This window comes from Salvelinus fontinalis, chromosome 21 (genome assembly GCF_029448725.1).
Source record: "Salvelinus fontinalis isolate EN_2023a chromosome 21, ASM2944872v1, whole genome shotgun sequence".
NCBI classification, from domain to species: domain Eukaryota; kingdom Metazoa; phylum Chordata; class Actinopteri; order Salmoniformes; family Salmonidae; genus Salvelinus; species Salvelinus fontinalis.
Window position 1 is genome coordinate 9,126,708 of NC_074685.1, and position 27,405 is coordinate 9,154,112.

General features: G+C 47.6%; 1 protein-coding gene across 21 annotated transcripts in view; it reads left to right on the forward strand.

Annotated features, from left to right (window-relative positions):
- Nucleotides 1–27,405, forward strand: part of LOC129818129 (formin-binding protein 1-like) — a 125,020-nt gene that overhangs the window by 47,906 nt on the left and 49,709 nt on the right. For all 21 annotated transcript variants that reach the window (XM_055873739.1, XM_055873735.1, XM_055873740.1 and 18 more), the window contains exons 3-4: nt 4,582–4,638; nt 4,874–5,021. In XM_055873739.1, the coding sequence (XP_055729714.1) occupies nt 4,582–4,638; nt 4,874–5,021 (205 nt within the window). The remainder of the gene's footprint in view (nt 1–4,581; nt 4,639–4,873; nt 5,022–27,405) is intronic.

Sequence of the window (27,405 nt, forward strand, 5' to 3'; positions counted from 1 at the left end):
ACCCCACCTCCTTCTCTTTCTAGATAAATCTCCCTTCACTAAGGAGATAATAGGACTAGTAGTACCTTACTCTGTTTGCATGGCACACACACACACACACACACACACACACACACACACACACACACACACACACACACACACACACACACACACACACACACACACACACACACACACACACACACACACACACACACACACACACACACACACACACACACACACGTAATGACCTAATTCGTTTCCGTATCTGTCTCACTTTAGTATCTGCAACACATGGATAGTCTTTCCATGTTGTGATGTGTTTTATTGAACCTGCCGACTCTGCAGATGTGGCAGTCAGATGTTTTAATTCACTCTGCTTAAACAGTAGAACTGTAGGACTCATATCTCTCCATCTGAAACAGATTTGTTTCCCACGTGGACGGCCTTCTGCTATCACAGGAAAATAGGATTTGCAAGTTACAGAATGGATAGGCCTGTTTCTAAAGCTTTTTTGGGTCGAACACAATGTGCATCTTTGTGTGTGTTGTTTGTTTCTGCATCCGGACTAATTATTCTCCCCCTGATAAAGTTAGCTCGTTAAAGCAGGTTGAATCTACTGGGCACGCTCAGACCCATAGAACACAGCCCTGCTACAGTAGATCTAATGAACACACTGAAATTGGCCCTTTGAAAATAAATAAAATAAAAATAGTAAAGTAGGCTATAGTGCATTACGCTCAGTAACACACATTGGTATAATCTACAGTACAGGACAGTAGGTTAAGGTCTGTGTGCATACTACTTAGGGGAATGGGTATAAAAAATACACTGTGTGGCACAGTATCACTCAATATGGGGCACAATAATTCATATTCCATTACCCCAACACACACACACTGGTCTAATCCTCATTAAGTAGGCACCCTCTGGTTGTCTGTGTGTTGGTTAACTATGCTACGGAGGAGGAGGAAGGGCAAATGCATTCTGCCATGACATCTGGCCATGAGTGAGAGACAGCCATGTTCAAAAGCGAGGGAGGAGAGGTAGATCTGCCTAGCAACAGAGTAGACACAAGGTTAGAGGAGTAGGGGGGGGTTGTGGCATATATATATATATATAAATATATATATATATATATATAGAGAGAGAGAGAGAGAGAGAGAGAGAGAGAGAGAGAGAGAGGAGAGAGAGAGAGAGAGAGAGAGAGAGAGAGAGAGAGAGGAGAGAGAGGAGAGAGAGAGAGAGTGAGAGAGAGAGAGAGAGAGAGAGGAGAGAGAGAGAGAGAGAGAGAGAGAGAGAGAGAGAGAGAGAGAGAGAGAGAGAGAGAGAGAGAGAGAGAGAGAGAGAGAGATGAGAGAGAGAGAGAGAGAGAGGAGAGAGAGAGAGAGAGAGAGAGAGAGAGAGAGAGAGAGAGAGAGAGAGAGAGAGAGAGAGCTTTAACCACATGCATGATTCAGTCATGGTGGAGTTATGTATTTATATATATATTCTTTTTTACCCCTTTTTCTCCCCAATTTTGTGATATCCAATTGGTAGTTACAGTCTTGTACCATAGCTGCAACTCCCGCTCTGCTTCTTGACACACTGCTCACTCAACCCGGAAGCCAGCCGCACCAATGTGTCGCACCACCGCCCAGCTGGCGACCGAAGTCAGCGTGCATGTGCCCGGCCCGCCACAAGGAGTCGCTAGAGTGTGATGGGACAAGGACATCCCGGCCGGCCAAACCCTCCCCTAACTTGGACGACGCTGGGCCAATTGTGCACCGTCTCATCGGTCTCCCGGTCACGGCCGGCCCAAGACACAGGCTGGGATCAAACCCGGGTCTGTAGTGATGCCTCAGACCGCTGCGCTACTCGGGAGGCCTATACTGCCTTGTTAAGGGTGGAGTTCGGCTTGCATGGTAGTCTAATAAGGATGATTATTGTCTCATTTTTCTTCTACCAATGAATTCTAGACTAGTTGTTAGTCAGCATGATTAATATTGTCCATGTTATATTGGTACAGTAATATAATAGTCTTTATTGTAGCACAATTTTTTCCTTCCATTATACAGTTGACATTAAAAGGGCACCATGACCATGTTGTTGCAGGGGTTCGATTCTACTGTTTCTGTCGACCTTCATTCTACTCACCATGTAGGACCTGACCTCTATTCCTACTGAAAGGGTTAATGGTCCAAACATCAGCATAGTAAACAGCAGCACACCATGCATGAGTGAAGAGGACCTAGCTACAATGTGACTCACCATTCGCTGCCTGCCTGCCAACCAGCATGCCTCAATGCTTCCTGATTCACTCTGCGTCTGTCTGCTGAAATCTAATTGGCTTGTCTGGTCTGTTGCCGTTTGTAGGTGGATTCTTCTAATAGGTTTACCTATTTTTTATTGGCTGATTGAGTAGCCTACTGTGTGTGGTTGTGTGTGCATACATGCGTGTGCTTGTTAGTCTGTATTAAACTGTGTTGACACACAGAGAAAAAATGGAGCTGGGTGATGAGTTGATCCGACTATCACTATTTAACAAACAAACACAGCAACAGAGAGAAAGACAGGACATGAGGGAGACAGAGTTAGGGTTAAAGAGAGAGAGACACAGAGAGAGAGAGAGAGAGAGGGACAGAGATAGATAAGGAAAGAGAGGCAGAGGGACAGAGAGGCAGAGAGAGGTGGAAGCGAGCAAGACAAAAGCGAGGTAGAGAGAGGTGAGTGCATGAATCTCAGTATATTCGTCACAGTGGTCACACGGTCCAGAACTCTGGGGTCCTCTCATTAACCCTTCACCTACAGTACAGCTGACAGTTTTAAACAGCATACTACATACTAAATCTGTATGCCAGCCTGTTTTATTTGACACACTCATCTTGTGCCAGCAGGCTTGTGTAGCCAATGTCAGAAAGAGGGCGTAGTCCGGAGGAGAAAAGCATGTTTCTTCATGGTGACTGAATTGTTGGTCCTGGGGCCATAAGCATTATTACTGGAACAGGACGTGGAGATGGAGGGATGGAGGAGGGATGGAGGTGGCAGGGGAGGGATGGAGGTGGCAGGGGAGGCATGGAGGTGGCAGGGGAGGCGTGGAGATGGCAGGGGAGGCGTGGAGTGGGCAGGGGTGGCGTGGAGGTGGCAGGGGAGGCGTGGTGGCAGGGGAGGCGTGGAGGTTGCAGGGGAGGCGTGGAGATGGCAGGGGAGGCGTGGAGGTGGCAGGGGAGGCGTGGAGGTGGCAGGGGAGGCGTGGAGATGGCAGGGGAGGCGTGGAGGTGGCAGGGGAGGCGTGGAGGTGGCAGGGGAGGCGTGGTGGCAGGGGAGGGTGGGAGGGGAGGCATGGAGGTGGGAGGGTGGAAGGGGAGGCATGGAGGTGGGAGGGAAGGCATGGAGGTAGGAGGAAAGGCATGGAGGTGGGAGGGGAGGCGTGGAGGTGGCAGGGGAGGCATGGAGGTGGGAGGGAGGTGGGAGGGGAGGGTGGATGGGGAGGCATGGAGGTGGGAGGAGAGGATGGGAGGGGAGGCATGGAGGTGGAAGGGGAGGCAAGGAGATAAGAGGGGAGGGGAGGGAGGGGAGGCATGGAGGTGGGAGGGGAGGGTGGAAGGGGAGGTGGGAGGGGAGGCATGTAGTTGGGAGGGGAGGGTGGAAGGGGAGGCAAGGAGATGGGAGGGGAGGCGTGGAGGTGGGAGGAGAGGGAGGGAGGGGAGGCATGGAGGTGGGAGGAGAGGGTGGGGGTGGAGGCGTGGAGGTGGGAGGGGAGGGTGGAAGGGGAGGCATGGAGATGGGAGGGGAGGCATGGGGGTGGGAGGGGAGGCATGGAGGTGGGAGGAGATGGTGGGGGTGGAGGCATGGAGGTGGGAGGGGAGGGGTGGGAGGAGAGGGTGGGGGTGGAGGCATGGAGGTGGCAGGGGAGGGTGGGAGGGAGGGGAGGCATGGAGGTGGGAGAGGAGGGTGGGAGGGGAGGCATGGAGGTGGGAGGAGAGGGTGGGAGGGGAGGGATGGAGGTGGGAGGCATGTAGGTGGGAGGCGAGGGTGGGAGGGGAGGCATGGAGGTGGGAGGGAGGCATGGCAGAAAGCCCTCTGGTATAGATGATCTGTTGGCACGGTGACATGAACATCAGTAATGGAGGAGGAACACAGTGGAGTGCTATTATAATAACCCATTGGGATAGTAAACACATTGTAATAATAATCATTTGGTGGGTACTTATATTTTTCCTGCTTCACATGTGGAAATGTTTTTTTTATATGTCAACTCCCCCTGAGACACCCTTGGATAGTGGGGTCACGGCCAGGATCAACCACTATCAGCGGTGACACTGGAGCAATTACGGTTAAGTGCCTTGCTCAAGGGCACGCTGACAGATTTTTTTACCTTGTCGGCTCGAACTCGAACCAGTGACCTTTCGGTTACTGACTCAGCGCTCTATCCACTAGGCTACCTGCCACCCAAACATATCATAAACATACCATAGTAGTACTGTAGTAGTAACTGTATACAGTATATTACTGTGGTTGTAACTAGTAGTAATAACAAGCAGCAGTATATATATATATATTATTATGGTTGTATCTAGTAGTAAAAGAACCCTGCTGCTTGTTATTTTTTCACAGGAATCTATCAAAGAAGTATCAACCAAAGAAGAACTCAAGAGAAGAGGAGGAGAACAAGTGAGTTTGGCACCCAGACGCAACCACAAAGTTACGTAAATCACAGTTATATACTGTATTGCATTTGGATTGTTAGTTATAAGGCTATTTCCTCTCATTTGGTAGCTAATGAAGTAGGCCTAATGTTTCTCCCAACATCTGAGCATCTTATAGCACCCTAGATAAAATGCTGTGTCAGGCCCCTCTACATCGGCGCCTTCTCTGACATCACTTCCTTTGACATGTGACCTGTCAGATACACGTCATGCCGGGCCTTCCTGTCAACGCTGAACGAGCTGAACGACTACGCAGGACAGCACGAGGTCATTGCTGAGAACCTGACCTCTCAGATCATCACTGAACTCTCACGGTACCTCACAGAGCTCAAGGCAGAGAGGAAATCGGTGAGAACGCATACATTTCCTGTTTGTATTCTGATCCATCTACTGTTTGTGTGCGCTATATATTTTATATATATCTATATCCATCCATCCATCTTTCTGGTCTGTTTCTCAGTATTCTGTCTGTTTATATCTCTGTGTATGTTGTTCCCTCTGTCTCGCTCTGTCTACATCTATTGTTCTCTCCTACACTTCTTACCCTTAAACATACAGTTTACTTTATAGACAGTACAACTAGGCTGTAGCCAGAAACCAGGCACACTTGCCCACAGGAAAGAGAGAGAGAGCAAGGCCCATCCCCTCCGTGTGCCCTGTCCTATCCTCTACACAGATGTCATAGCTGAGGAAATATAGATATGCAGCCAACCGCACAAAGACATGCCACTGGGCCAACACGACTCTATGCTTGCGTCTCAAATGACACCCTATTCCCTAGGGCTGTGGTCAAAAGTACTGCACTATATAGGGAATATGGTGCCATTTGGGATGCAGTCTATGACTCCTTTATATGGAACAGATCATAGACTTCCCTATCATATCTTATCATTAAGAGTTTATTTTTCTCTTATAAACCACCTGGCAAAGATGCATGGAACATACAGTATATTTAAACTCTGAACTCACGTTTGTCAGAAAAGCCATCACAACCTCTCATGTCACGGAAGCTCTGCGAGGGGAATCCATTGTAGAAAACTGCAAAGAGCAGGTTGTCAGTGGCTGACATGACCTTTCAGACTGACCTCTCTAAGCATTTGTCTACACACCACACAGTCAAGAACGAGCAGCAACACTGTATGTCCTCCCTCCTTACCTTTAAAAGACCACGGCAGGAAGACAGGAAACACTAACGGATTATTTTCCTCTTAAAGCTCATTTAGAACAAAAGAGGGCAGGGGGGATTTCCAGTGAGCTCTAACTGTCTCTGGGTTTGTTTGAAGAAGAATCTTCAGGCCCTCGGGGTTTTCCCTGGTCTGTTGGCTCTGGCTCTGGTTTGATACAGCCTGGCTTGGCCTGGTTCTGGCCCCGGGTCTGGGTTTCTGTCTCTAGTGTCTTGTGTTTGGCACTGCTTCCAGAGGATTGGCCCTCATTCATTAGAATGCTCCCCCTCAGACTATCTGCAAGATGCTACTGTGACCTACGCACGCACGCACGCACGCACACACACACACACACACGGTATCCATTCACTCCGTTCCAGCCATTATTATGAGCTGTCCTCTCGGCAGCCTCCACCATACGTGTTAAGAGAAGGAATCAAAAGATGCTATTACAAGGAGTAACCAGTGATAAAATAACCAGTGATACAATAACCAGTGATACAATAACCAGTGATACAATAACCAGTGATAAAATAACCAGTGATACAATAACCTGTGATAAAATAACCAGTGATAAAATAACCAGTGATACAATAACCAGTGATACAATAACCAGTGATACAATAACCAGTGATACAATAACCAGTGCTAAAAAAAAAACATTGGAACTACTGTTGCTCGTTACCCGACACATCCCATTCCTTCCTGACGGATTCTATGGTACCAGTTATGTTGACGTAGATCTGTCCACAAGAGATTATATCAGCTCTATACCAACAAATTCCCTTCATCCATAGATAGTAGGCTCTCTGTTAAGCAACATTAAAGTGGCTTTTCCCTCCCTCACTCAATTCCATAGCTTTTGTCAGTTTATTGGTTTTGGAGGACAGTTAATGAGTTTTATCTGTATGATGGTGATGACTGACCCTGTGTTCTCTTATTCATCTATAGTCCGTCTATGTTACTGTCACATATCACTATCACATAGATCCCTCTATTATGGAACCAAATCGTGTCAGTCTTTGACTGGTTCATTGGCACACGGAGACAATGTCTGGCGCTCGGTTTTGGCTCTGTTTGTTCAATGTTGTTACAGTTCGTTGTTGGTCTACGAGAGTACTACACGATAAGAATGATACAAGCATGTGGATTTTGTGTTTTCTCCTTGTGCTTCCAGGAGAAGTTGTCAGCCTGATGTGCTGTAACCTGGTGGTCAGCCTGATGGGCTGTAAACCTGGTGGTCAGCCTGATGGGCTGTAATCTGGTGGTCAGCCTGATAGGCAGTAACCTGGTGGTCAGCCTGATGGGCAGTGACCTGGTGGTCAGCCTGATGGGCAGTAACCTGGTGGTCAGCCTGATGGGCAGTGACCTGGTGGTCAGCCTGATGGGCAGTAACCTGGTGGTCAGCCTGATGGGCAGTAACCTGGTGGTCAGCCTGATGGGCAGTGACCTGGTGGTCAGCCTGATGGGCAGTGACCTGGTGGTCAGCCTGATGGGCAGTAACCTGGTGGTCAGCCTGATGGGCAGTAACCTGGTGGTCAGCCTGATGGGCAGTGACCTGGTGGTCAGCCTGATGGGCAGTAACCTGGTGGTCAGCCTGATGGGCAGTAACCTGGTGGTCAGCCTGATGGGCAGTGACCTGGTGGTCAGCCTGATGGGCTGTAAACCTGGTGGTCAGCCTGATGGGCTGTAAACCTGGTGGTCAGCCTGATGGGCAGTGACCTGGTGGTCAGCCTGATGGGCTGTAACCTGGTGGTCAGCCTGATGGGCTGTAACCTGGTGGTCAGCCTGATGGGCTGTAAACCTGGTGGTCAGCCTGATGGGCTGTAAACCTGGTGGTCAGCCTGATGGGCTGTAACCTGGTGGTCAGCCTGATGGGCTGTAAACCTGGTGGTCAGCCTGATGGGCTGTAAACCTGGTGGTCAGCCTGATGGGCTGTAAACCTGGTGGTCAGCCTGATGGGCTGTAACCTGGTGGTCAGCCTGATGGGCTGTAAACCTGGTGGTCAGCCTGATGGGCTGTAACCTGGTGGTCAGCCTGATGGGCTGTAAACCTGGTGGTCAGCCTGATGGGCTGTAACCTGGTGGTCAGCCTGACGGGCTGTAACCTGATGGTCAGTGTGTCACTCTGTCTAGCAGCCAACATCCTTGTCGTTGTCATGCCAAACACACAGCAGAAACAGACTGGCACAGCCTGTTGTGCAGTGCACCTGTGTTGTGACTGTGTTGTTGAATATTGTACTGTACAGCATGTCAGTGCATGTCGATAATATGCGAAGCTCGAGATCTACACATGCTCATTCATAATTTCTGATTCTATCGGTGTCTGTTACTAGTTTGCTTGTAGTAACAGTACTGGCTATATAAAACATCTGAAGAAGCAGTCTAGAATAGAAACAGGTGGCCTTGTTCAGAGAGACCCTCTATGCTAAGCGTTTGGCCCAAAGTAAGTAGCCTATTATTTATACTGCACGGTTATTTATTCAGCTGGGAGAGAACAGGAGTACGTTCTGCCTCTCTTCAATCAATCAATCAATCAATCAATCAATCAAATGTATTTATGAAGCCCTTTCTACATCAGCAGATGTCACAAAGTGCTATACAGAAACCCAGCCTAAAACCCCAAACAGCAAGCAATGCAGGTGTAGAAGCACGGTGGTTAGGAAACACTCCCTAGAAAGGCAGGAACCTAGGAAGAAACCTAGAGAGGAACCAGGCTCTGAGGGGTGGCCAGTCCTCTTCTGTCTGTGCCGGGTGGAGATGATAACAGTACATGGCCAAGATGTTCAAACGTTCATAGATGATCAGCAAGGTCAGATAATAATAATCACAGTGGTTGTAGAGAGTGCAACAGGTCAGCACCTCAGGAGTAAATGCCAGTTGGCTTTTCATAGCTGATCATTCAGATTTAGAGACAGCAGGTCTCTTGTAGTGTTTTGCACACATGTAATCATTAACACACACCTTCATAGTCATAAACACTAGTCATCAGTATCTAGCATAGTCATTTGTTTTGCAATTGAAAGATCTGCAGACAGACAGGATCGTCAAGTTCCTGTCTATGACTGTCCCTCCTGGGAGGCTTACAGGAGCCTACTGGCCTTTCATTGGGACAGGACAGGACAGGTTAATCTGTCTACAGTACAGAAGGAGAGGAGCAATAATTGAATGGCTGAGGCTATGAATACAGAGTTTCCGCCCCTGCCCTCTAGAAACGTATTGTCAAATGTAAGGATCCGAATCCCGTTCTGCGCGTGTGTTATTAACACACATTCACCTTTCTCTCTTTACTCACCCTCTTCTGAACCCTCAACCAATATGATCGATATGATGATGTAGCCTATGTCTGTCTCTGACGCATATTTCTGAACAGCTGCAATTCAAACGAACGTTCCAAAAATATAAATGAAGAGCCGGCTACAATTTTCTCTGTCTGTTGGAATGGATATTGCTGTAGCATAAGCAAGATGCAGTCTTCACATTGCATTGGGGCAAAACAATTAGCGTTTTGTGTGATGATGTAATCTTTATAGTTATGCTGCCATATAGTCAGGAGTCTATGTTTTCAATGATGATGGAAAAATAACATGAAATTGCTATTGACTGCCTGCCTGTGTCTTGCTTGTGTGATATGCTGTGTAGGCTACATAGCTGGCCTAAATAGCTGCATATATCACCCCTCCTTAAAAAACGTTAAATTGCTTGACTACCTGTTTGTGTCATGCTTATGTTTGCAATAGCCTACTGTTACAGCAGACAAATAAATATGTTTGTTCAAACTGTTTTGTGTACAAGTGGCAGCGGAGTGACTGAGCACTGAGAAGCAGCTGAAAGGAGGTAGGCTAGTGGATCCTGCATGCATAGAAATCTCTGTTTTTTCTGCAACAGCAAGTCAGGTTCCAGACAATCCTGAACCGCAGTCACTTCGTAAATGAATACGCTCCATTAATTCCACAGTTATGGAGCTTGTTTTGTATTGTAACCTCCCTCCCTCCTCCCCTTCCTCAACCGCTCCCATTTCTCCCTGGTTGAACCCTCGGTAAGCCCAGCTCTGGGGGGCAAGGAAGGAGGGCAGGAAGGGAGCAGAAGGAGGAAGAGGCGGATCAGGGTCCAGGTCTCCTGTTGTCTCCTCAGCCCAGACAGACCCAGACCCCATTCATAAATGACGGTTTCTCACTGTAACTCTACACTGACTGAAGTGGCCCTCGATGAGCTAAACATGAGGGGTAGTGTTTCACTCTGTTTTCATAGCATCTGATGTGTCTGTGCAGACACACTGGTGGATGAATTGTGGGTCTTTATATCAGTCAGTCAGAGTTATTGTGTCCTTGCTAAGGTTGCATAACCTAGCTGCACTTGGGTCGCGAATTCTCCAGACCTGACAGTGAAAAATGTGCACCTGCGCACTGATTAAATAGCAGAGAGACACACACAGAGATCCACAGAGTAGCTCAGTGTGGAAGAAGAAAGTGTTCTCGTGTGTCTCCCTGAGAGCTAGTAAAAACATGGAACGCCTCTGAAATATCAAATGGACACCACAGACCATTTCACTGGAGAGAGAACAATGTAAGACAAAGAGAACATTGAAGAACAGTTTGTCTTTTTCTGACCTCTGCACTATCGTGTCATAATAGGGAGCTACAGTGGCAAGAAAAAGTATGTGAACCCTTTGGAAATACCTGGATTTCTGCATAAATTGGTCATAAAATGTGATCTGATCTTCATCAAGGTCACAACAATAGACACAGTCTGCTTAAACTAATAACACACAAGCAATTCTACGTTTTCATGTCTTTATTGAACTCACCGTGTAAACATTCACAGTGCAGGGTGGGAAAAGTGAACCCTTGGATTTAATAACTGGTTGACCCTACTTTGGCAGCAATAACCTCAACCAAACGTTTTTCTGTAGTTGCGGATCAGACCTGCACAACGGTCAGGAGGAATGTTGGACCATTCCTCTTTACAAAATTGTTTCAGTTCAGCAATATTCTTGGGATGAACAACTCTCTTGCTGTCATGCCACAGCATCTCAATCGGGTTGAGGTCAGGACTCTGACTGGGCCACCCCAGAAGGCGTATTTTCTTCTGTTGAAGCCATTCTGTTGTTGATTTACTTCAACAACTTCTGTTGAGCTTCAATTGGCGGACAGATAGCCTAACATTCTCCTGCAAAATGTCTTGATAAACTTGGGAATTCATTTTTCCGTCGATGATAGCAAGCTGTCCACGTCCTGAGGCAGCAAAGCAGCCCCAAACCATGATGCTCCCTCCACCATATTTTACAGTAGGGATGAGGTTTTGATGTTGGTGTGCTGTGCCTTTTTTTCTCCACACATAGTGTTGTGTGTTCCTTCCAAACAACTACACAGTAGTTTCATCTGTCCACAGAATATTTTGCCAGTAGCACTGTGGAACATCCAGGTGCACTTTTGGAAATTTCAGTGCAGCAATGTTTTTGTTGGACAGCAGTCGCTTCTTCTGTGGTGTCCTCCCATGAACACCATTCTTGTTTAGTGTTTTCTGTATCATAGACTGGTCCACAGAGATGTTAGCATGTTCCAGAGATTTCTGTAAATCTTTAGCTGACACTCTAGGATTCTTCTTAACCTCATTGAGCATTCTGCACTGTGCTCTTGCAGTCATCTTTGGAGGAAGGCCACTCCTAGAGAGAGTAGCAACAGTGCTGAACTTTCTCCATTTATAGACAATTTGTCTTACCGTGGACTGATGAACATCAAGGCTTTTAGAGATACTTTTGTAAACCTTTCCAGCTTTATGCAAGTCAACAATTATTAATCTTAGGTCTTCTGAGATCTCTTTTGTTCGAGACATGGTTCGCATCAGACAATGCTTCTAGTGAATAGCAAAGAAGAAAAACATATTTTTTTAGGGCAGCGCAGCTCTAACCAACATCTCCAATCTCGTCTCATTGATTAGACTGCAGGTTAGCTGACTCCTCACTCCAATTAGCTTTTGGAGAAGTCATTAGCCTAGGGGTTCACATACTTTTTACAACCTGTTTAAATTATATATTAAATATAGACAAGAAAAATATAATAATTTGTGTGTTTATTAGTTTAAGCGTACTGTGTTTGTCTATTGTTGTGACTTAGATGAAGATCAGATCAAATTTTATGACCAATTTATGCAGAAATCCTGGTAATTCCAAACGGTTCACATACTTTTTCTTGACACTCTATATCAGTCTGTTTAGGAGTTGTTTTTCTCATACTCACCGTGTGCACCAACAGCACCATATACATGTATCTTGAGGAGTCGGCCTCTACACAGAGCTGGAGCACGGTTCTCTCTGGACGGGCCAGGGCAAGGAGAGGGAGGGAGGCCAGGGTGGAGAGAGAGAGAATACCCCTCTGATCCTCTTGCCCGGTCCGTCTATTCTTCTCCAGTCCCACAGCTCCTACCATAATACACATCTCTCAGAGAGGATGATGATTGGACTAATGAGTCTGGCGTGGTGTGTGTGTGTGCGCGCTTGTGTACATGTGAGAGAGAACCAAGGAGTGTGTGTGAGAGAAAGAGAGGACATGTAGTCGTTTCGTGTCACGGGAGAGTCCGAGTGCAAAGCCTGGAAGCAAACTAATCTAACTTGTGACGGTTTCAAGGCTCTATACTCTTCACAGCCACATTCATTGGTCATGCTTGGCTGGTGGCTATGGTACCTGGAGCCAATCCATCCAGCCAGAGCGGGGTCATGTTAGGCTATCTCTATATAATGGTTCACTAGTCTGTTCTCTACTGTACCAGGCGCATAGTGGGCAGGCATGGACAATGACTTTGTCTGGGATAAGAAAACATGTGTCCAAGTAAAGGGCTGCCAACTGAACCTGGCATCACAAGACAAATTATTTCAAAATCTCTTCTACCTGACTGTGACTCAACCCATTTTTTTAACATTACCCCAAATCATTACTCCCTGGTAGCCCCAAGCCCTGGCAGTCACGTGTTGCTGTTCTGAGGAGGTGAGGAGAGGGGAAAGAGGGAGGAAGGAGAGGGCTTTGTTGGGGAGATCAAAGTGGTGTTTCCTTAACTATACGGGCTGGATGGACCTGGGCCAAGAGGATCGCTGCAGCAGCCTAGTCCAGAAATGTAAATATGGACAGATAGACTGGCAGACACTGTCCGTAGACCATGTTACCCATACAGATGCCAATATAGTCTATGTTCTCACCAGAATACCTGCAGCATACCACCCTGCATTCCACTGCTGGCTTGCCTCTGAAGCTAAGCAGGGTTGGTCTTGGTCAGTCCCTGAATGGGAGACCAGATGCTGCTGGAAGTGATGTTGGACAGCCAGTAGGAGACACTTTTTCCTCTGGTCTGAAAAAAAAATATCCCAATGCCCCAGGGCAGTGATTGGTGACATTGCCCTGTGTAGGGTGCTGTCTTTTGGAGGGGATGTTAAACTGGTGTCCTGACTCTCTGTGGTCATTAAAGATCCCATGGTACTTATCATAAGAGTAGGGGTGTGTCCTGGTACCAGTCAAAAGTTTGGACACACCTACAGTACTCATTCAAGGGTTTTTCTTAATTTTTTACTATTTTCTACATTGTAGAATAATAGTGAAGACATCAACACTGTGGAATAACACATATGGATTCATGTAGTAACCAAAAAAATGTTAAACAAATCAAAATATATTTTATATTTGAGATTCTTCAAAGTAGCCACCTTTAACCTTGATGGCAGCTTTGCACACTTTTGGCATTCTCTCAACCAGCTTCACCTGGAATGCTTTTCCAGCAGTCTTGAAGGAGTTCCCACATATGCTGAGCCCTTGTTGGCTGCTTTTCCTTCACTCTGCGGTCCAACTCATCCCAAACCATCTCAATTGGGTTGAGGTTGGGTGATTGTGGATGTCAGGTCATCTGATGCAGCACTCCATCACTCTCCTTGGTCAAATAACCCTTACAGAGCCTGGAGGTGTGTTGGGTCATTGTCCTGTTGAAAAACAAATGATAGTCCCACTAAGCGCAAACCAGATGGGATGGCGTATCGCTGCAGAATGCTGTGGTAGCCATGCTGGTAAAGTGTGCCTTGAATTGTAAATAAATCACAGACAGTGTCACCAGCAAAGCACCATCACACCACCTCCTCCAAGCTTCACGGTGGAAACCACACATCCGGAGATCATCCGTTTACCTACTGTTTCTCACAAAGACATGGCTTTTGGAACCAGAATTCTCAAATTTGGACTCATCAGACCAAAGGACAGATTTCCACCAGTCTAATGCCAATTTCTTGTGTTTCTTGGCCCAAGCAAGTCTCTTCTTCTTATTGGTATCTTTTAGTAGTGGTTTCTTTGCAGCGATTCGACCATGAAGGCCTGATTCCTGTCTCCTCTGAACAGTAATGTTGAGATGTCTGTTACTTGAACTATGTGAAGCATTTATTTGGGCTGCAATTTCTGAGGCTGGTAACTCTAATGAACTTATCCTCTGCAGCAGAGGTAACTCTGGGTCTTCTTTTCCTGTGGTGGTCCTCGTAAGAGCCAGTTTCATCATAGTGCTTGATGGTTTTTGCGACTGCACTTGAAGAAATGTTCAAAGTTCTTGACATTTTCCTGATTGACTGACTTTCATTTCTTAAAGTAATGATGGACTGTCATTTGTCTTTGCTTATTTAAGCTGTTCTTGCAATAATATGGACTTGGTCTTTTACCTAATAGGGATTTCTTCTGTATACCACCTTTACCTTGTCACAACACAACTGATTGGCTGAAACACATTAAGAAGGAAAGAAATTCCACAAATTAACTTTAAACACCTGTTAATTGAGATGAATTCCAGGTAACTACCTCATGAAGCTGGTTGAGAGAATGCCAAGAGTGTGCAACACTGTCATCAAGGCAAAGGGTGGCTACTTTGAAGAATTTTAAATATAAAATATATTTTGATTTGTTTAACACTTTTTTGGTTACTACATGATTCCATATGTGTTATTTCATAGTTTTGATGTCTTCACTATTATTCTACAATGTAGAAAATAGTCAAATTAAAGAAAAACCCTTGAATGAGTACTGTAGGTGTGTCCAAACTTTTGACAGATACTGTATATTTCTACTGCAGATGGGTCTGAATTAGAAACACTGGGCAGACCCTCTTTGTTCTAGAGTGAATATCATATGGTGCCCATGCCTCGTAAAGCTGCCCGAGTTCAAATCATACACTTAAAAAACTCCTACAGTACTGTATGCTTAGACATTCCCCCACAGCCCTGTCTACTACTGTACTGGAACATTGGATATTCTTTATAGCAGCTTGTTTGGGGAGCAATGTTTGTGTCTCAGTGTCTGTTCCCAAATGGAACCCTATTCTCTATATAGTGGAACAATGTCGTTTGTTTATCTTTTATGGACGTCTTCCCCCTAACACACTGTCTCAGTTGCCTCTGCTCTTGCAAACTTCCCTCTGAAATGTTGTCATGGAGAAGAAAATATTTGCTTGACGGAGAGAGTTTGACAGTAACAATGATGACACTTGTTCCGGTCTTCTCTGTGTCTTGTGAAATGACTTGCCACCTGCCTCTCTCTGTGCGGTGACCTGGTGTCACGTTCCTGACCTGTTTTCCTTTGTTTTGTATTCATTTTAGTTGGTCAGGGCGTGAGTTGGGTGGGTTTGTCTATGTTTGTATTTCTATGTGGGGTTTTGTGTTCGGCCTAGTATGATTCTCAATTAGAGACAGGTGTGTATTGTTTTGCTGTTTTTATTAAAAGATGGCTTATTTCCCTCAATCCGCATCTTGGTCCTATCCATGCTCCTCCTCGTTTGAGGAGGAGAACAACATTGACTGCCTTTACAGAAACACCCACCACAACAGGACCAAGCGGATTGAGGAGAGAGAAAAGGAACTACAGCAATGGGGAAAAGAGGAATGGACTTGGGAGGAGATTCTGGACGGAGAAGGACCCTGGGCAGAACCAGAGGAGTGTCGCCGCCCAAAAGCGGAGCTGGAGGCAGCAAAGGCGGAGAGGAGGTTTTATGAGGCAAAAGCAAGGCAGAGCGGCTGGAAGCCTGAGAGGCTCACCCAAAAATTTCTTGGGGGGGGGCTAAAGGGGAGTGTGGTGAAGCCGGGTTGGATACCTGAGCCAACTCCCCGGGCTTGCCGTGGAGTAAGAGGGCGTCGTACTGGTCAGACACCGTGTTATGCGGTAAAGCGCACGGTGTCCCCAGTACGCGTGCTTAGCCCAGTGCGGGCTATTCCACCTTGCCGCACTGGGAGGGCTAGGTTGGGCATCGAGCCGGATGCCATGAAGCCGGCCCAACGTATCTGGCCTCCAGTACGTCTCCTCGGGCCGGCGTACATGGCACCAGCCTTACAGGTGGTGTCCCCGGTTCGCCTGCATAGCCCAGTGCGGGCTATTCCACCTCGCCGCACTGGCAGGGCTACGGGGACCATTCAACCTGGTAGGGTTGGGGAGGCTCGGTGCTCAAGAGCACGTGTCCTCCTTCACGGTCCGGTATATCCGGCGCCACCTTCCCACCCCAGCTCAGTACCACCAGTGCCTACACCACGCACCAGGCTTCCAGTGGATCTCCAGAGCCCTGTTCCTCCTCCACGTACTCTCCCTATGGTGCGTGTCTCCAGCCCAGTGCCTCCAGTTCCGGCACCACGCACCAAGCCTCCTGTGCGTCTCCAGAGCCCTGGACGCACTGTTCCTTCTCCCCGCACTCGCCCTGAGGTGCGTGCCCTCAGCCCGGTACCTCCAGTTCCGGTACCACGCACCAGGCCTAGAGTGCGCCAAGAGAGTCCAGTGTGCCCTGTTCCTGTTCCCTGCACTCGCCCTGAGGTGCGTGCCCTCAGCCCGGTACCTCCAGTTCCGGTACCACGCACCAGGCCTATAGTGCGTCTCAGCCGGCCAGAGTCTGCCGTCTGCCCAGCGGTGCCTGAACGGCCCGTCTGCCCAGCTCCGTCTGAGCCATCTGTCTGCCCAGCTCCGTCTGAGCCATCTGTCTGCCCAGCGCCGTCTGAGCCATCTGTCTGCCCAGCGCCGTCTGAGCCATCTGTCTGCCCAGCGCCGTCTGAGCCATCTGTCTGCCCAGCGCCGTCTGAGCCATCTGTCTGCCCAGCGCCGTCTGAGCCATCTGTCTGCCACGAGCCATTAGAGCCGCCCGTCTGTCCCGAGCCAGTAGAGCCGTCCGTCAGTCAGGAGCTGCCAGAGACGCCCGCCAGTCAGGAGCTGCCAGAGACGCCCGCCAGTCAGGAGCTGCCAGAGACGCCCGCCAGTCAGGAGCTGCCAGAGACGCCCGCCAGTCAGGAGCTGCCAGAGACGCCCGCCAGTCAGGAGCTGCCAGAGACGCCCGCCAGTCAGGAGCTGCCAGAGACGCCCGCCAGTCAGGAGCTGCCAGAGACGCCCGCCAGTCAGGAGCTGCCAGAGACGCCCGACAGTCCGGAGCTGCCCTACAGTCCGGAGCTGCCCTACAGTCCGGAGCTGCCCTACAGTCCGGAGCTGCCACTCAGCCCGGACCTGCCGGAGTCCCTCAGCCAGGACCTGCCGGAGTCCCTCAGCCAGGACCTGCCGCCCCTTATCCCGGTGCTGGTCCTTATCCCGGTGCTGCCCCTTGTCCCGGTGCTGCCCCTTGTCCCGGTGCTGCCCCTTGTCCCGGTGCTGCCCCTTGTCCCGGTGCTGCCCCTTGTCCCGGTGCTGCCCCTTGTCCCGGTGCTGCCCCTTGTCCCGGTGCTGCCCCTTGTCCCGGTGCTGCTCCTTATCCCGGTGTTGCCCCTTGTCCCGGTGCTGCCACTTGTCCCGGTACTGCCCCTTGTCCCGGTACTGCCCCTTGTCCCGGTGCTGCCCCTTGTCCCGGTGCTGCCCCTTATCCCGGTGCTGCCCCTTATCCCGGTGCTGCCCCTTCATTTAGGTGGGGTTAGTGGGAGGGTGGTCATTGGGAGGGGGATAAAGAAGCGGGGATTGATTATGGTGGGGTGGGGACCTCGTCCACCGCCAGAGCCGCCACCGTGGACAGACGCCCACCCAGACCCTCCCCTAGACTTTGTGCTGGTGCGCCCGGAGTTCGCACCTTAAGGGGGGGGTTCTGTCACGTTCCTGACCTGTTTTCCTTTGTTTTGTATTCATTTTAGTTGGTCAGGGCGTGAGTTGGGTGGGTTTGTCTATGTTTGTATTTCTATGTGGGGTTTTGTGTTCGGCCTAGTATGATTCTCAATTAGAGACAGGTGTGTATTGTTTGTCTCTAATTGAGAGTCATACAAAGGCAGCCAGGGTTTCACTGGTGTTTTGTGGGTGTTTGTTCCTGTGTCCTCACAGGACAGTTGAAGGTTAGTCACATTTGTTGTTTTGTAGTTTTGTAGTGTATTGTTTTGCTGTTTTTATTAAAAGATGGCTTATTTCCCTCAATCCGCATCTTGGTCCTATCCATGCTCCTCCTCGTTTGAGGAGGAGAACAACATTGACTGCCTTTACACCTGGAGAGGTAAATATTCTTCTTTACTGTCAGTTATGATTGGCCTACAAACCTGTGATCTTTTAAAAGGGAGTTCCCTTTGGCGCTCACCCTTTAGTATGTTTCAGTTGTAGAGCTGAGACACTTGACTACGCCACTGGACTCTCCAATGCATTTTTTGTGGCTCACATCAATCAATCAATCAATCAAATGTATTTATAAAGCCCTTTTTACATCATTGCCGATCATTCAGAGTTAGAGACAGCAGGTGTGGTAGAGGGAGTCCTAGAGAGGGAGTCCGAGGGAGGGAGGGAGAGATATCACGTCACTGACTCAACCCACTCAAGTGACGCACCCCTCTTAGGGATGGCATGGAAGAGCACCAGTAAGCCAGTGACTCGGCCCCCGTAATAGGGTTAGAGGCAGAGAATCCCAGTGGAGAGAGGGGAACCGGCCAGGCAGAGACAGCAAGTGTGGTTCGCCGCTCCAGTGCTTTTCCGTTCAGCTTCACACCCCTGGGCCAGACTACACTCAATCATAGGACCTACTGAAGGGATGAGTCTTCAATAAAGACTTAAAGGTTGAGACTGAGTCTGCGTCTCTCACATGGATAGGCAGACCATTCCATAAAACTGGAGCTCTATAGGAGAAAGCCCTGTCTCCAGCTGTTTGCTGAGAAATTCTAGGGACAGTAAAGAGGCCTGCGTCTTGTGACCGTAGCGTACATGTAGGTATGTACGGCAGGACCAAATCGGAAAGATAGGTAGGAGCAAGCCCATGTAATGCCCATGTAGGTTATCAGTAAAACCTGTAACTGAAGTTTATTTAGTGCTTCATCCTGGGTAGCCGGAATGTATAGGATTGCAGTAGTCTAATCTAGAAGTGACAAAAGCATGGATACATTTTTCTGCATCATTTTTGGACAGAAAGTTCACGATTTTTGCAATGTTACGAAGATGGAAAAAAGGTGTCATTGAAATATTCTTGATATGTTCGTCAAAAGAGAGATCAGGGTCCAGAGTAATGCCGGGGTCCTTCACAGTTTAATTTAAGACGACTGTACAACCATCAAGATGAATTGTTAGATCGAACAGAAGATCTCTTTGTTTCTTGGGACCTAGAACTAGCCCATAAGATCTAAACCAGATAAGATCTAAACCAGGCCAGAACTTGTCCGTGTAGACCAATTTGGGTTTCCAATCTCTCCAAAAGAATGTGGTGATCGATGGTATCAAAAGCAGCACTAAGGTCTAGGAGCACGAGGACAGATCCAGAGCCTTGGTCTGATGCCATTAAAAGGTAATTTACCAGCTTCACGAGTGCAGTCTCAGTGCTATGATGGTGTCTAAAACCAGACTTTCGTATACATTATTTTTCTTCAGGAAGGCATTGAGTTGCAGCGCAACAGCTTTTTTTTTCAATTGAGAGGAATGGGAGATTCGATATAGGCCGATTTCTGGGTCAAGATTTGGCTTTTTCTAGAGAGTCTTTATTACTGCCACTTTTAGTGAGTTTGGTACACATCCGGTGGATAGGGAGCCGTTTATTATATTCAACATAGGAGGGCCAAGCACAGGAAGCCGGTCTTTCAGTAGTTTAGTTGGAATAGGGTCCGGTATGCAACTTGAAGTTTTAGAGGCCAAGACTATTTTCATAAATGTGTCAAGGGATATAGTATTAAAAAACTTGAGTGTAAAAAACTTGAGTGTCTCCCTTGATCCTTGATCCTGGCAGTGTTGTGCAGACTCAGGACAACTGAGCTTTGGAGGAATACGCAGATTTAAAGAGGAGTCCATAATTTGCTTTCTAATGATCATGATCTTTTTGTCAAATAAGTTAATGAATTTATCACTGCTGAAGTGAAAGCCATCCTGTCCTGGGTAATGCTGCTTTTTAGTTAGCTTTGCCACAGTATCAAAAATACATTTTGGATTGTTCTTATTCTCCTCAATTAAGTTGGAAAAATAGGATGACCGAGCAGCAGTGAGGGCTCTTTGATACTGCACGGTACTGTCTTTCCAAGCTAGTCGGAAGACTTTCAGTTTGGTGTAGTGCCATTTCCGTTCCAATTTTCTGGAAGCTTGCTTCAGGGCTCTGGTATTTTCTGTATACCAGGGTGCTAGTTTCTTATGACAAATGGTTTTTGTTTTTAGGGGTGCGACTGCATCTAGGGTATTACGCAAGGTTACATTTTGTTCCTCAGTTAGGTGGTTAACCGATTTTTGTACTCTGACGTCCTTGGGTAGGTAGAGGGAGTCTGGAAGGGCATCTAGGAATCTTTGGGTTGTCTGAGAATTTATAGCACGGCTTTTGATGATCCTTAGTTGAGGGCTGAACAGAACAAACTGAACAAAGAGTGTGCAAAGTAGAAATAGAAATAATGGGGTGCAAAGGAGCTAAATAAATAAATACAGTTGGGGAAGAGGTAGTTGTTTGGGCTAAATTATAGATAGGCTATGTACAGGTGCAGTAATCTGTGAGCTGCTCTGACAGCTGGTGCTTATAGCTAGTGAGGGAGATAAGTGTTTCCAGCTTCAGAGATTTTTGCAGTTCGTTCCAGTCATTGGCAGCAGAGAACTGGAAGGAAAGACGACCAAAGGAGGAATTGGCTTTGGGGGTGACCAGTGAGATATACCTGCTGGAGCGCGTGCTACGAGTGTGTGCTGCTATGGTGACCAGTGAGCTGAGATAAAGCGGGGCTTTACCTAGCAGAGACTTGTAGATAACCTGTAGCCAGTGGGTTTTGCGACGAGTATGAAGCGAGGGCCAACCAACGAGAGTGTACAGGTCGCAAGGGTGGGTAGTGTATGGGGCTTTGGTGACAAAACGGATGGCACTGTGATAGACTGCATCCAGTTTGTTGAGTAGAGTGTTGGAGGCTATTTTATAGATGACATCACCGAAGTCGAGGATCGGTAGGATGGTCAGTGTTACGAGGGTATGTTTGGCAGCATGAGTGAAGGATGCTTTGTTGCGATATAGGAAGCCGATTCTATATTTAATTTTGGATTGGAGATGCTTAATGTGAGTCTGGAAGGAGAGTTTACAGTCTAACCAGACACCTAGGTATTTGTAGTTGTCCACGTATTCTAAGTCAGAGCCGTCCAGAGTAGTGATGCTGGAGTGATCGTTCAATAGCATGCATTTAGTTTTACCTGCGTTTAAGAGCAGTTAGAGGCCATGGAAGGAGAGTTGTATGGCATTGAAGCTTGTCTGGAGGTTAGTTAACACAGTGTCCAAAGAAGGGCCAGAAGTATACAGAATGGTGTCGTCTGCATAGAGGTGTATCAGAGAATCACCAGCAGCAAGAGCAACATCATTGTTGTATACAGAGAAGAGAGTCGGCCCGAGGATTGAACCCTGTGGCACCCCCATAGACACTGCCAGAGGTCCGGACAACAGGCCCTTCGATTTGACACACTGAACTCTATCAGAGAAGTAGTTGGTAAACCAGGCGAGGCAATCATTTGAGAAACCAAGGCTCTCGAGTCTGCCAATAAGAATGTGGTGATTGACAGAGTCGAAAGCCTTGGCCAGGTCGATGAATACGGCTGCGGAGTAATGTCTCTTAACAATGGCAGTTAAGATGTCGTTTAGGACCTTTAGCGTGGCTGAGGTGCACCCATGACCAGCTCTGAAACCAGATTGCATAGCGGAGAAGGTACGGTGGGATTCAAAATGGTCGGTAATCTGTTTGTTAACTTGGCTTTCGAAGACCTTAGAAAGACAGGGTAGGATAGATATCGGTCTGTAGCAGTTTGGGTCTAGAGTGTCACCCCCTTTGAAGAGGGGGGGATGACCGCGGCAGCTGTCCAATCTTTGGGAATCTCAGACGATACGAAAGAGAGGTTGAACAGGCTAGTAATAGGGGTTGCAACAATTTCGGCAGATAATTTTAGATAGAGAGGGTCCAGATTATCTAGCCCGGCTGATTTGTAGGGGTCCAGATTTTGCAGCTCTTTCAGAAATTCAGCTATCTGGATTTGGGTGAAGGAGAAATGGTGGGGGCTTTGGCGGGTTGCTGTGGAGGGTGCCGGGCAGTTGACCGGGGTAGGGGTAGCCAGGTGGAAATTATGGCCAGCCGTAGAGAAATGCTTATTGAAATTCTCAATTATAGCGGATTTATCGGTGGTGACAGTGTTTCCTAGCCTCAGAGCAATGGGCAGCTGGGAGGAGGTGCTCTTATTCTCCATGGACTTTACAGTGTCCCTGAACTTTTTTGAGTTTGTACTACAGGATGCAAATTTCTGTTTGAAAAAGCTAGGCTTAGCTTTCCTAACTGCCTGTGTATATTTGTTCCTAACTTCCCTGAAAAGTTGCATATCACGGGGGCTATTCGATGCTAATGCAGAACGCCACAGGATGTTTTTGCGCTGGTCAAGGGCAGACAAGTCTGGAGTGAACCAAGGACTATATCTATTCCTAGTTCTACATTTTGAATGGGGCATCCTTATTTAAGATGGTGAGGAAGGCACTTTTAAAGAATAGCCAGGCATCATCTACTGACGGGATGAGGTCAATGTCATTCCAGGATACCCCTGCCAGGTCGATTAGAAAGGCCTGCTCGCAGAAGTGTTTTAGGGAGCATTTGACAGTGATGAGGGGTGGTCGTTTGGTCGCAGACTCATTATGGATGCAGGCAATGAGGCAGTGATCGCTGAGATCTTGATTGAAAACAGCAGAGGTGTATTTGGAGGGCGAGTTAGTTAGGATGACATCTATGAGGGTGCCCGTGTTTACGGATTTGGAGTTGTACCTGGTAGGTTCATTGATAATTTTTTGTGAGATTGAGGGCATCAAGCTTAGATTGTAGGATGTCCCAGTTTAGGTAACCTAGTAGCACGAGCTCAGAAGATAGATGGGGGGCAATCAATTCACAAATGGTGTCGAGGGCACAGCTGGGGGCAGATGGAGGTCTATAGCAAGCGGCAACAGTGAGAGACTTGTTTCTGGAAAGGTGAATTTTTAGAAGTAGAAGCTTGAATTGTTTGGGTACAGACTTGGATAGTAATACAGAACTCTGCAGGCTATTTTTGCAGTAGATTGCAACACCGCCCCCTTTGGCAGTTCTATCTTGGTGGAAAATGTTATAGTTAGCGATGGAGATCTCAGGGTTTTTGGTGGTTTTCCTAAACCAGGATTCAGACACGGCTACGACATCCGGGTTGGCAGAGTGTGCTAAAGCAGTGAGTAAAACAAACTTAGGGAGTAGGCTTCTAATGTTAACATGCATGAATCCAAGGCTTTTACGGTTACCGAAATCAACAAATGAGAGCACCTGGGGAGTGGGGATAGGCACTGCAGGACCTGGATTAACCTCTACATCACCAGAGAAACAGAGGAGACGTAGGTTAAGAGTACGGTTAAATGCTATACGAACTGGCCGTCTAGCACGTTCGGAACAGAGAGTAAAAGGAGCATGTTTCTGGGCTCGATAGCATAGATTCAAGGCATAGTGTACAGACAAAGGTAAGGTAGGATGTGAGTACATTGGAGGTAAACCTAGGCATTGAGTAATGATGAGAGAGATGTAGTCTCTAGAGATGTTTAAACCAGGTGATGTCATCGCATATGTAGGAGGTGGAACAACATGGTTGTTTAAGGCATATTGAGCAGGGCTAGAGGCTCCACAGTGAAATAAGACAGTAATCACTAACCAGGACAGTAATGGACGAGGCATATTGATATTAGAGAGAGGCATGCGTAGCCAAGTGAACATATGGGTCCAGTGAGTGGTTGGGCTGACTGGGGACACGGCGATTCAGACAGTTAGCAGGCTGATGCTAACAAGCTAACAGTTAGTAGGCCGGGGCTAAACAAGCTAGCAATTAGCAGACCGGGGAAGGCAAGCTGGCAGTTAGCAAACCAGGGCAGATAAGCTAGCAGTTAGCAGACCGGGGCAGGCAAGCTAGCAGTTAGCAGACCGGGGCTAGCAAGTTAGCCTTTGGGGGACGTCGCGATGGGGGGAAGTCTGTTTTTGCCTCTTCGTGCGGTGACGTCGATAGACCAGTCGTGGAATTAGTAGGGTTCCAGGTAGCTCTAGGTAGCTAGCAGGCCTAGTAGGTTAGCAGAATGGGCCTTCAGCGGGCGTCACGCCTGAGGGGCCTGTTGGAGTCCTCGGGCAGATTATGTCGGTATTCCAGTCGTAGGGGATCTGCGGGGTTCCGTGCTCCGTACCGGCAGTAGAAGGGGTCCGGATATTGTAGCCTAGGAGTGGGCTTCAGTGGTAGCACAGGAGCCCTGGCCGGGCTAGCTTCAGGCTAATTGGTGCTTCCTCCGGGATGGAAACGCTAGCCAGGAGTGGTCACCCGGGATTGTGGTTAGCTAGTTGCGAAGATCCAGATGAAAAGGTTCAGAGTTTGCGGTAGGAATCCGGGGATATGGAGAGAAGTAGGTCCGTTATGCTCTGGTTTGAGTCACGTTGTTCGAACTGGCGAGAGCTTTCCGAGCTAAAGGTTAGCTGATCATCGCTAGCAATGGTTTGCTAACTGATAGCTGGTAGGTAGTTAGCTGGCTATCTTCAGTTGATGGATTCCAGATCAGAAGTAAATAGAAATACTTTAGAAAAAAGCAGATCCACGCCACATTGGGTGAGGCGGGTTGCAGGAGAGTATTTAGAAGTTGAGGTTTAAGAAAATATTTTTAAAAAGATATGCGAAGAAAAAGATGTAAAAAGATATATACAAGGGACACGACAGGACAAAGACGTCTGACTGCTACGCCATCTTGGATAATTGCAATAATGACAGGAATGGAGGTCTTTATTCCAGTGAGATTGAAAAGGCGAACACCGCCAAGTTTATTTTTCCCAACCTAGATCGAGGCAGAGACATGGTCTCAATGGGGATAGCTGAGCTGACTACACTGACTATGCTAGTGGCAGACTCCACTAAGCTGACAGGGTGGCTAACAGCCTGCTGGCTGGTCTGCACCCTATCTCATTGTGGAGCTAGAGGAGTTAGAGCCCTGTCTATGTTCATAGATAAGATGAGAGCACCCCTCCAGTTAGGATGGAGTCCGTCACTCCTCAGCAGGCCAGGCTTGGTCCTGTTTGTGGGTGAGTTCCAGAAAGAGGGACAATTATTTACAAATTCTATCTTTTGGGAGGGGCAGAAAACAGTTTTCAACCAGCGATTGAGTTGTGAGACTCTGCTGTAGAGCTGATCACTCCCCCTAATTGGGAGGGGGCCAGAGACAATTACTCAATGCCGACACATCTTTCTAGCTGATTTACTCGCTGAACCTATGTTACGCTTGGTGACTCTGACTGTTTCATTCTAACATTGTTGGTGCCAACGTGGATAACAATATCCCTATACTCTCTACACTCGCTAGTTTTAGCCTAAGCCAGCACCATCTTCAGATTAGCCTTTACGTATGTAGCCCTGCCCCATGGTAAACAGTGTATGATCTCTGGATGATTCTTTTTAAGTCTAATACTATGGGTTATGGAGTCGCCAATGACTAGGGTGTTCAATTTGTCAGAGCTAATGGTGGGAGACTTCGGTGTCTCAGACCCCGTAACAGGTGGAGGAGAGACCAGAGAAGGCTCGGCCTCTGACTCGTTGCTTAATGCGGAGATCCGCTTGAAGTTTCTGTCGGCTGAATGAGCGACACCTGTTGAGCATTCCTACAGCATTTCCTTCCAGAAGCCATGGCAAAATTGTCCTGCTGCAGGGACTGTGCGAGGGGATTTATGCTACTATCTGTACTAATTGGTGGGACAGATGCTGTTTCATCCTTTCCTTCACTAAAATTACCATTGCCTAACGATTGCGTCTGAAGCTGGGATTGCAGCACAGCTGTCTTCGCCGTAAGGCGATCGTTCTCCTGTATATTATGAGTACAGCGACTGCAATTAGAAGGCATAATGTTAATGTTACTACCTAGCTTCGGCTGGTGGAGGTCCTGTTGAACCATGTTCAGATAAAGCGTCCTGGGTGAAAAAGTTAAATGAAAAAAGTTGATAGAGGGGAAAAAAATAAATATAAAACGGTAATTAAAAAGTAAAAACTGTAAAGTTGGCAGGTAGCAAAGAAACGTTAGCAACAAACCTCACAGCAGCACATAAACAAGTCTACAAGTTGTGACCGGCTCCAGGGTGGGCCATTCTCTTTACGAGCTGAAGGAATTCCCCTAAAACAGTTTGAGGACTTCCCCATTTGACTCGGCTTCCCCAAAGATAGTTGTGGTTTCCCCAGTAAGAGAAGGACGTGAGAAGTGACATTTCCAAGGTACTGTCTAAACCCAGTTCAGTCATATAACCTAGACCAGGGTTTCCCAAACTCAGTCCTTGGGACCCCAAGGGGTGCACGTTTTGGTTTTTGCCCTAGCACTACACAGCTGATTCAAATAATCAACTAATCACCAAGCATTGATCATTTGAATAAGCGGTGTAGTGTTCGGGCAAAAACCAAAACATGCACCCCTTGAGGTCCTGAGATCTGAGTTTGGGAAAAGTTGTCCTAGACATTTGCTCTATATAATAAATTGGGTAGAAGTTATAATAAATTGGGTAGAAGTTAACTCCTTGTTGTTCTTCTCTTGTGTGTGTGTGTGTGTGTGTGTGCGTGCATGTATGTATGCCGGCCGGCCGGCGTGTGTGTGCAGAATACAAGAGTTACTGACGGGCCATTTAGATTAGAAGCATTGATACGCCACTGAAATACAAGCGCTGGGCTTTTCATTCTCTATAATAGTCTGTGTCTTTTATTGAACGCCTGGGGAAGACATCGATATTCCACACAGCTACTGAGGTTGAGACCAGCATAGACTGGTGCTTGCTGGGCATAGCTCTCTTTCTTTCGTTTCATTGATATCAACTGCTTCAATGATATGTTCTACAATGTTTTATAATAGGAGTGATACAATCATAATTAGGCCTTTATAACAAACCATGTTCTGTCCGTTTATGTATCTTTTGACATGTTCAAAGACAATCCAGGGAAGACTGCAGATAAACGTGTTCTGCCTTTTGGCCAAGTTGGGCTCCCATTCCTTCTCTCACTCCCTCTCTCATTAATTCCCTGTAGGGGGGAAGGCCAAGTGCGTCCTGTTAGAAAAACACCCAGCGTGTTTACTGAGCATGCCCAGACCGACAGCTGCCATGTCCTCCCTGTGCAATATGCCACGCTTAGCAAGGCTGGCACT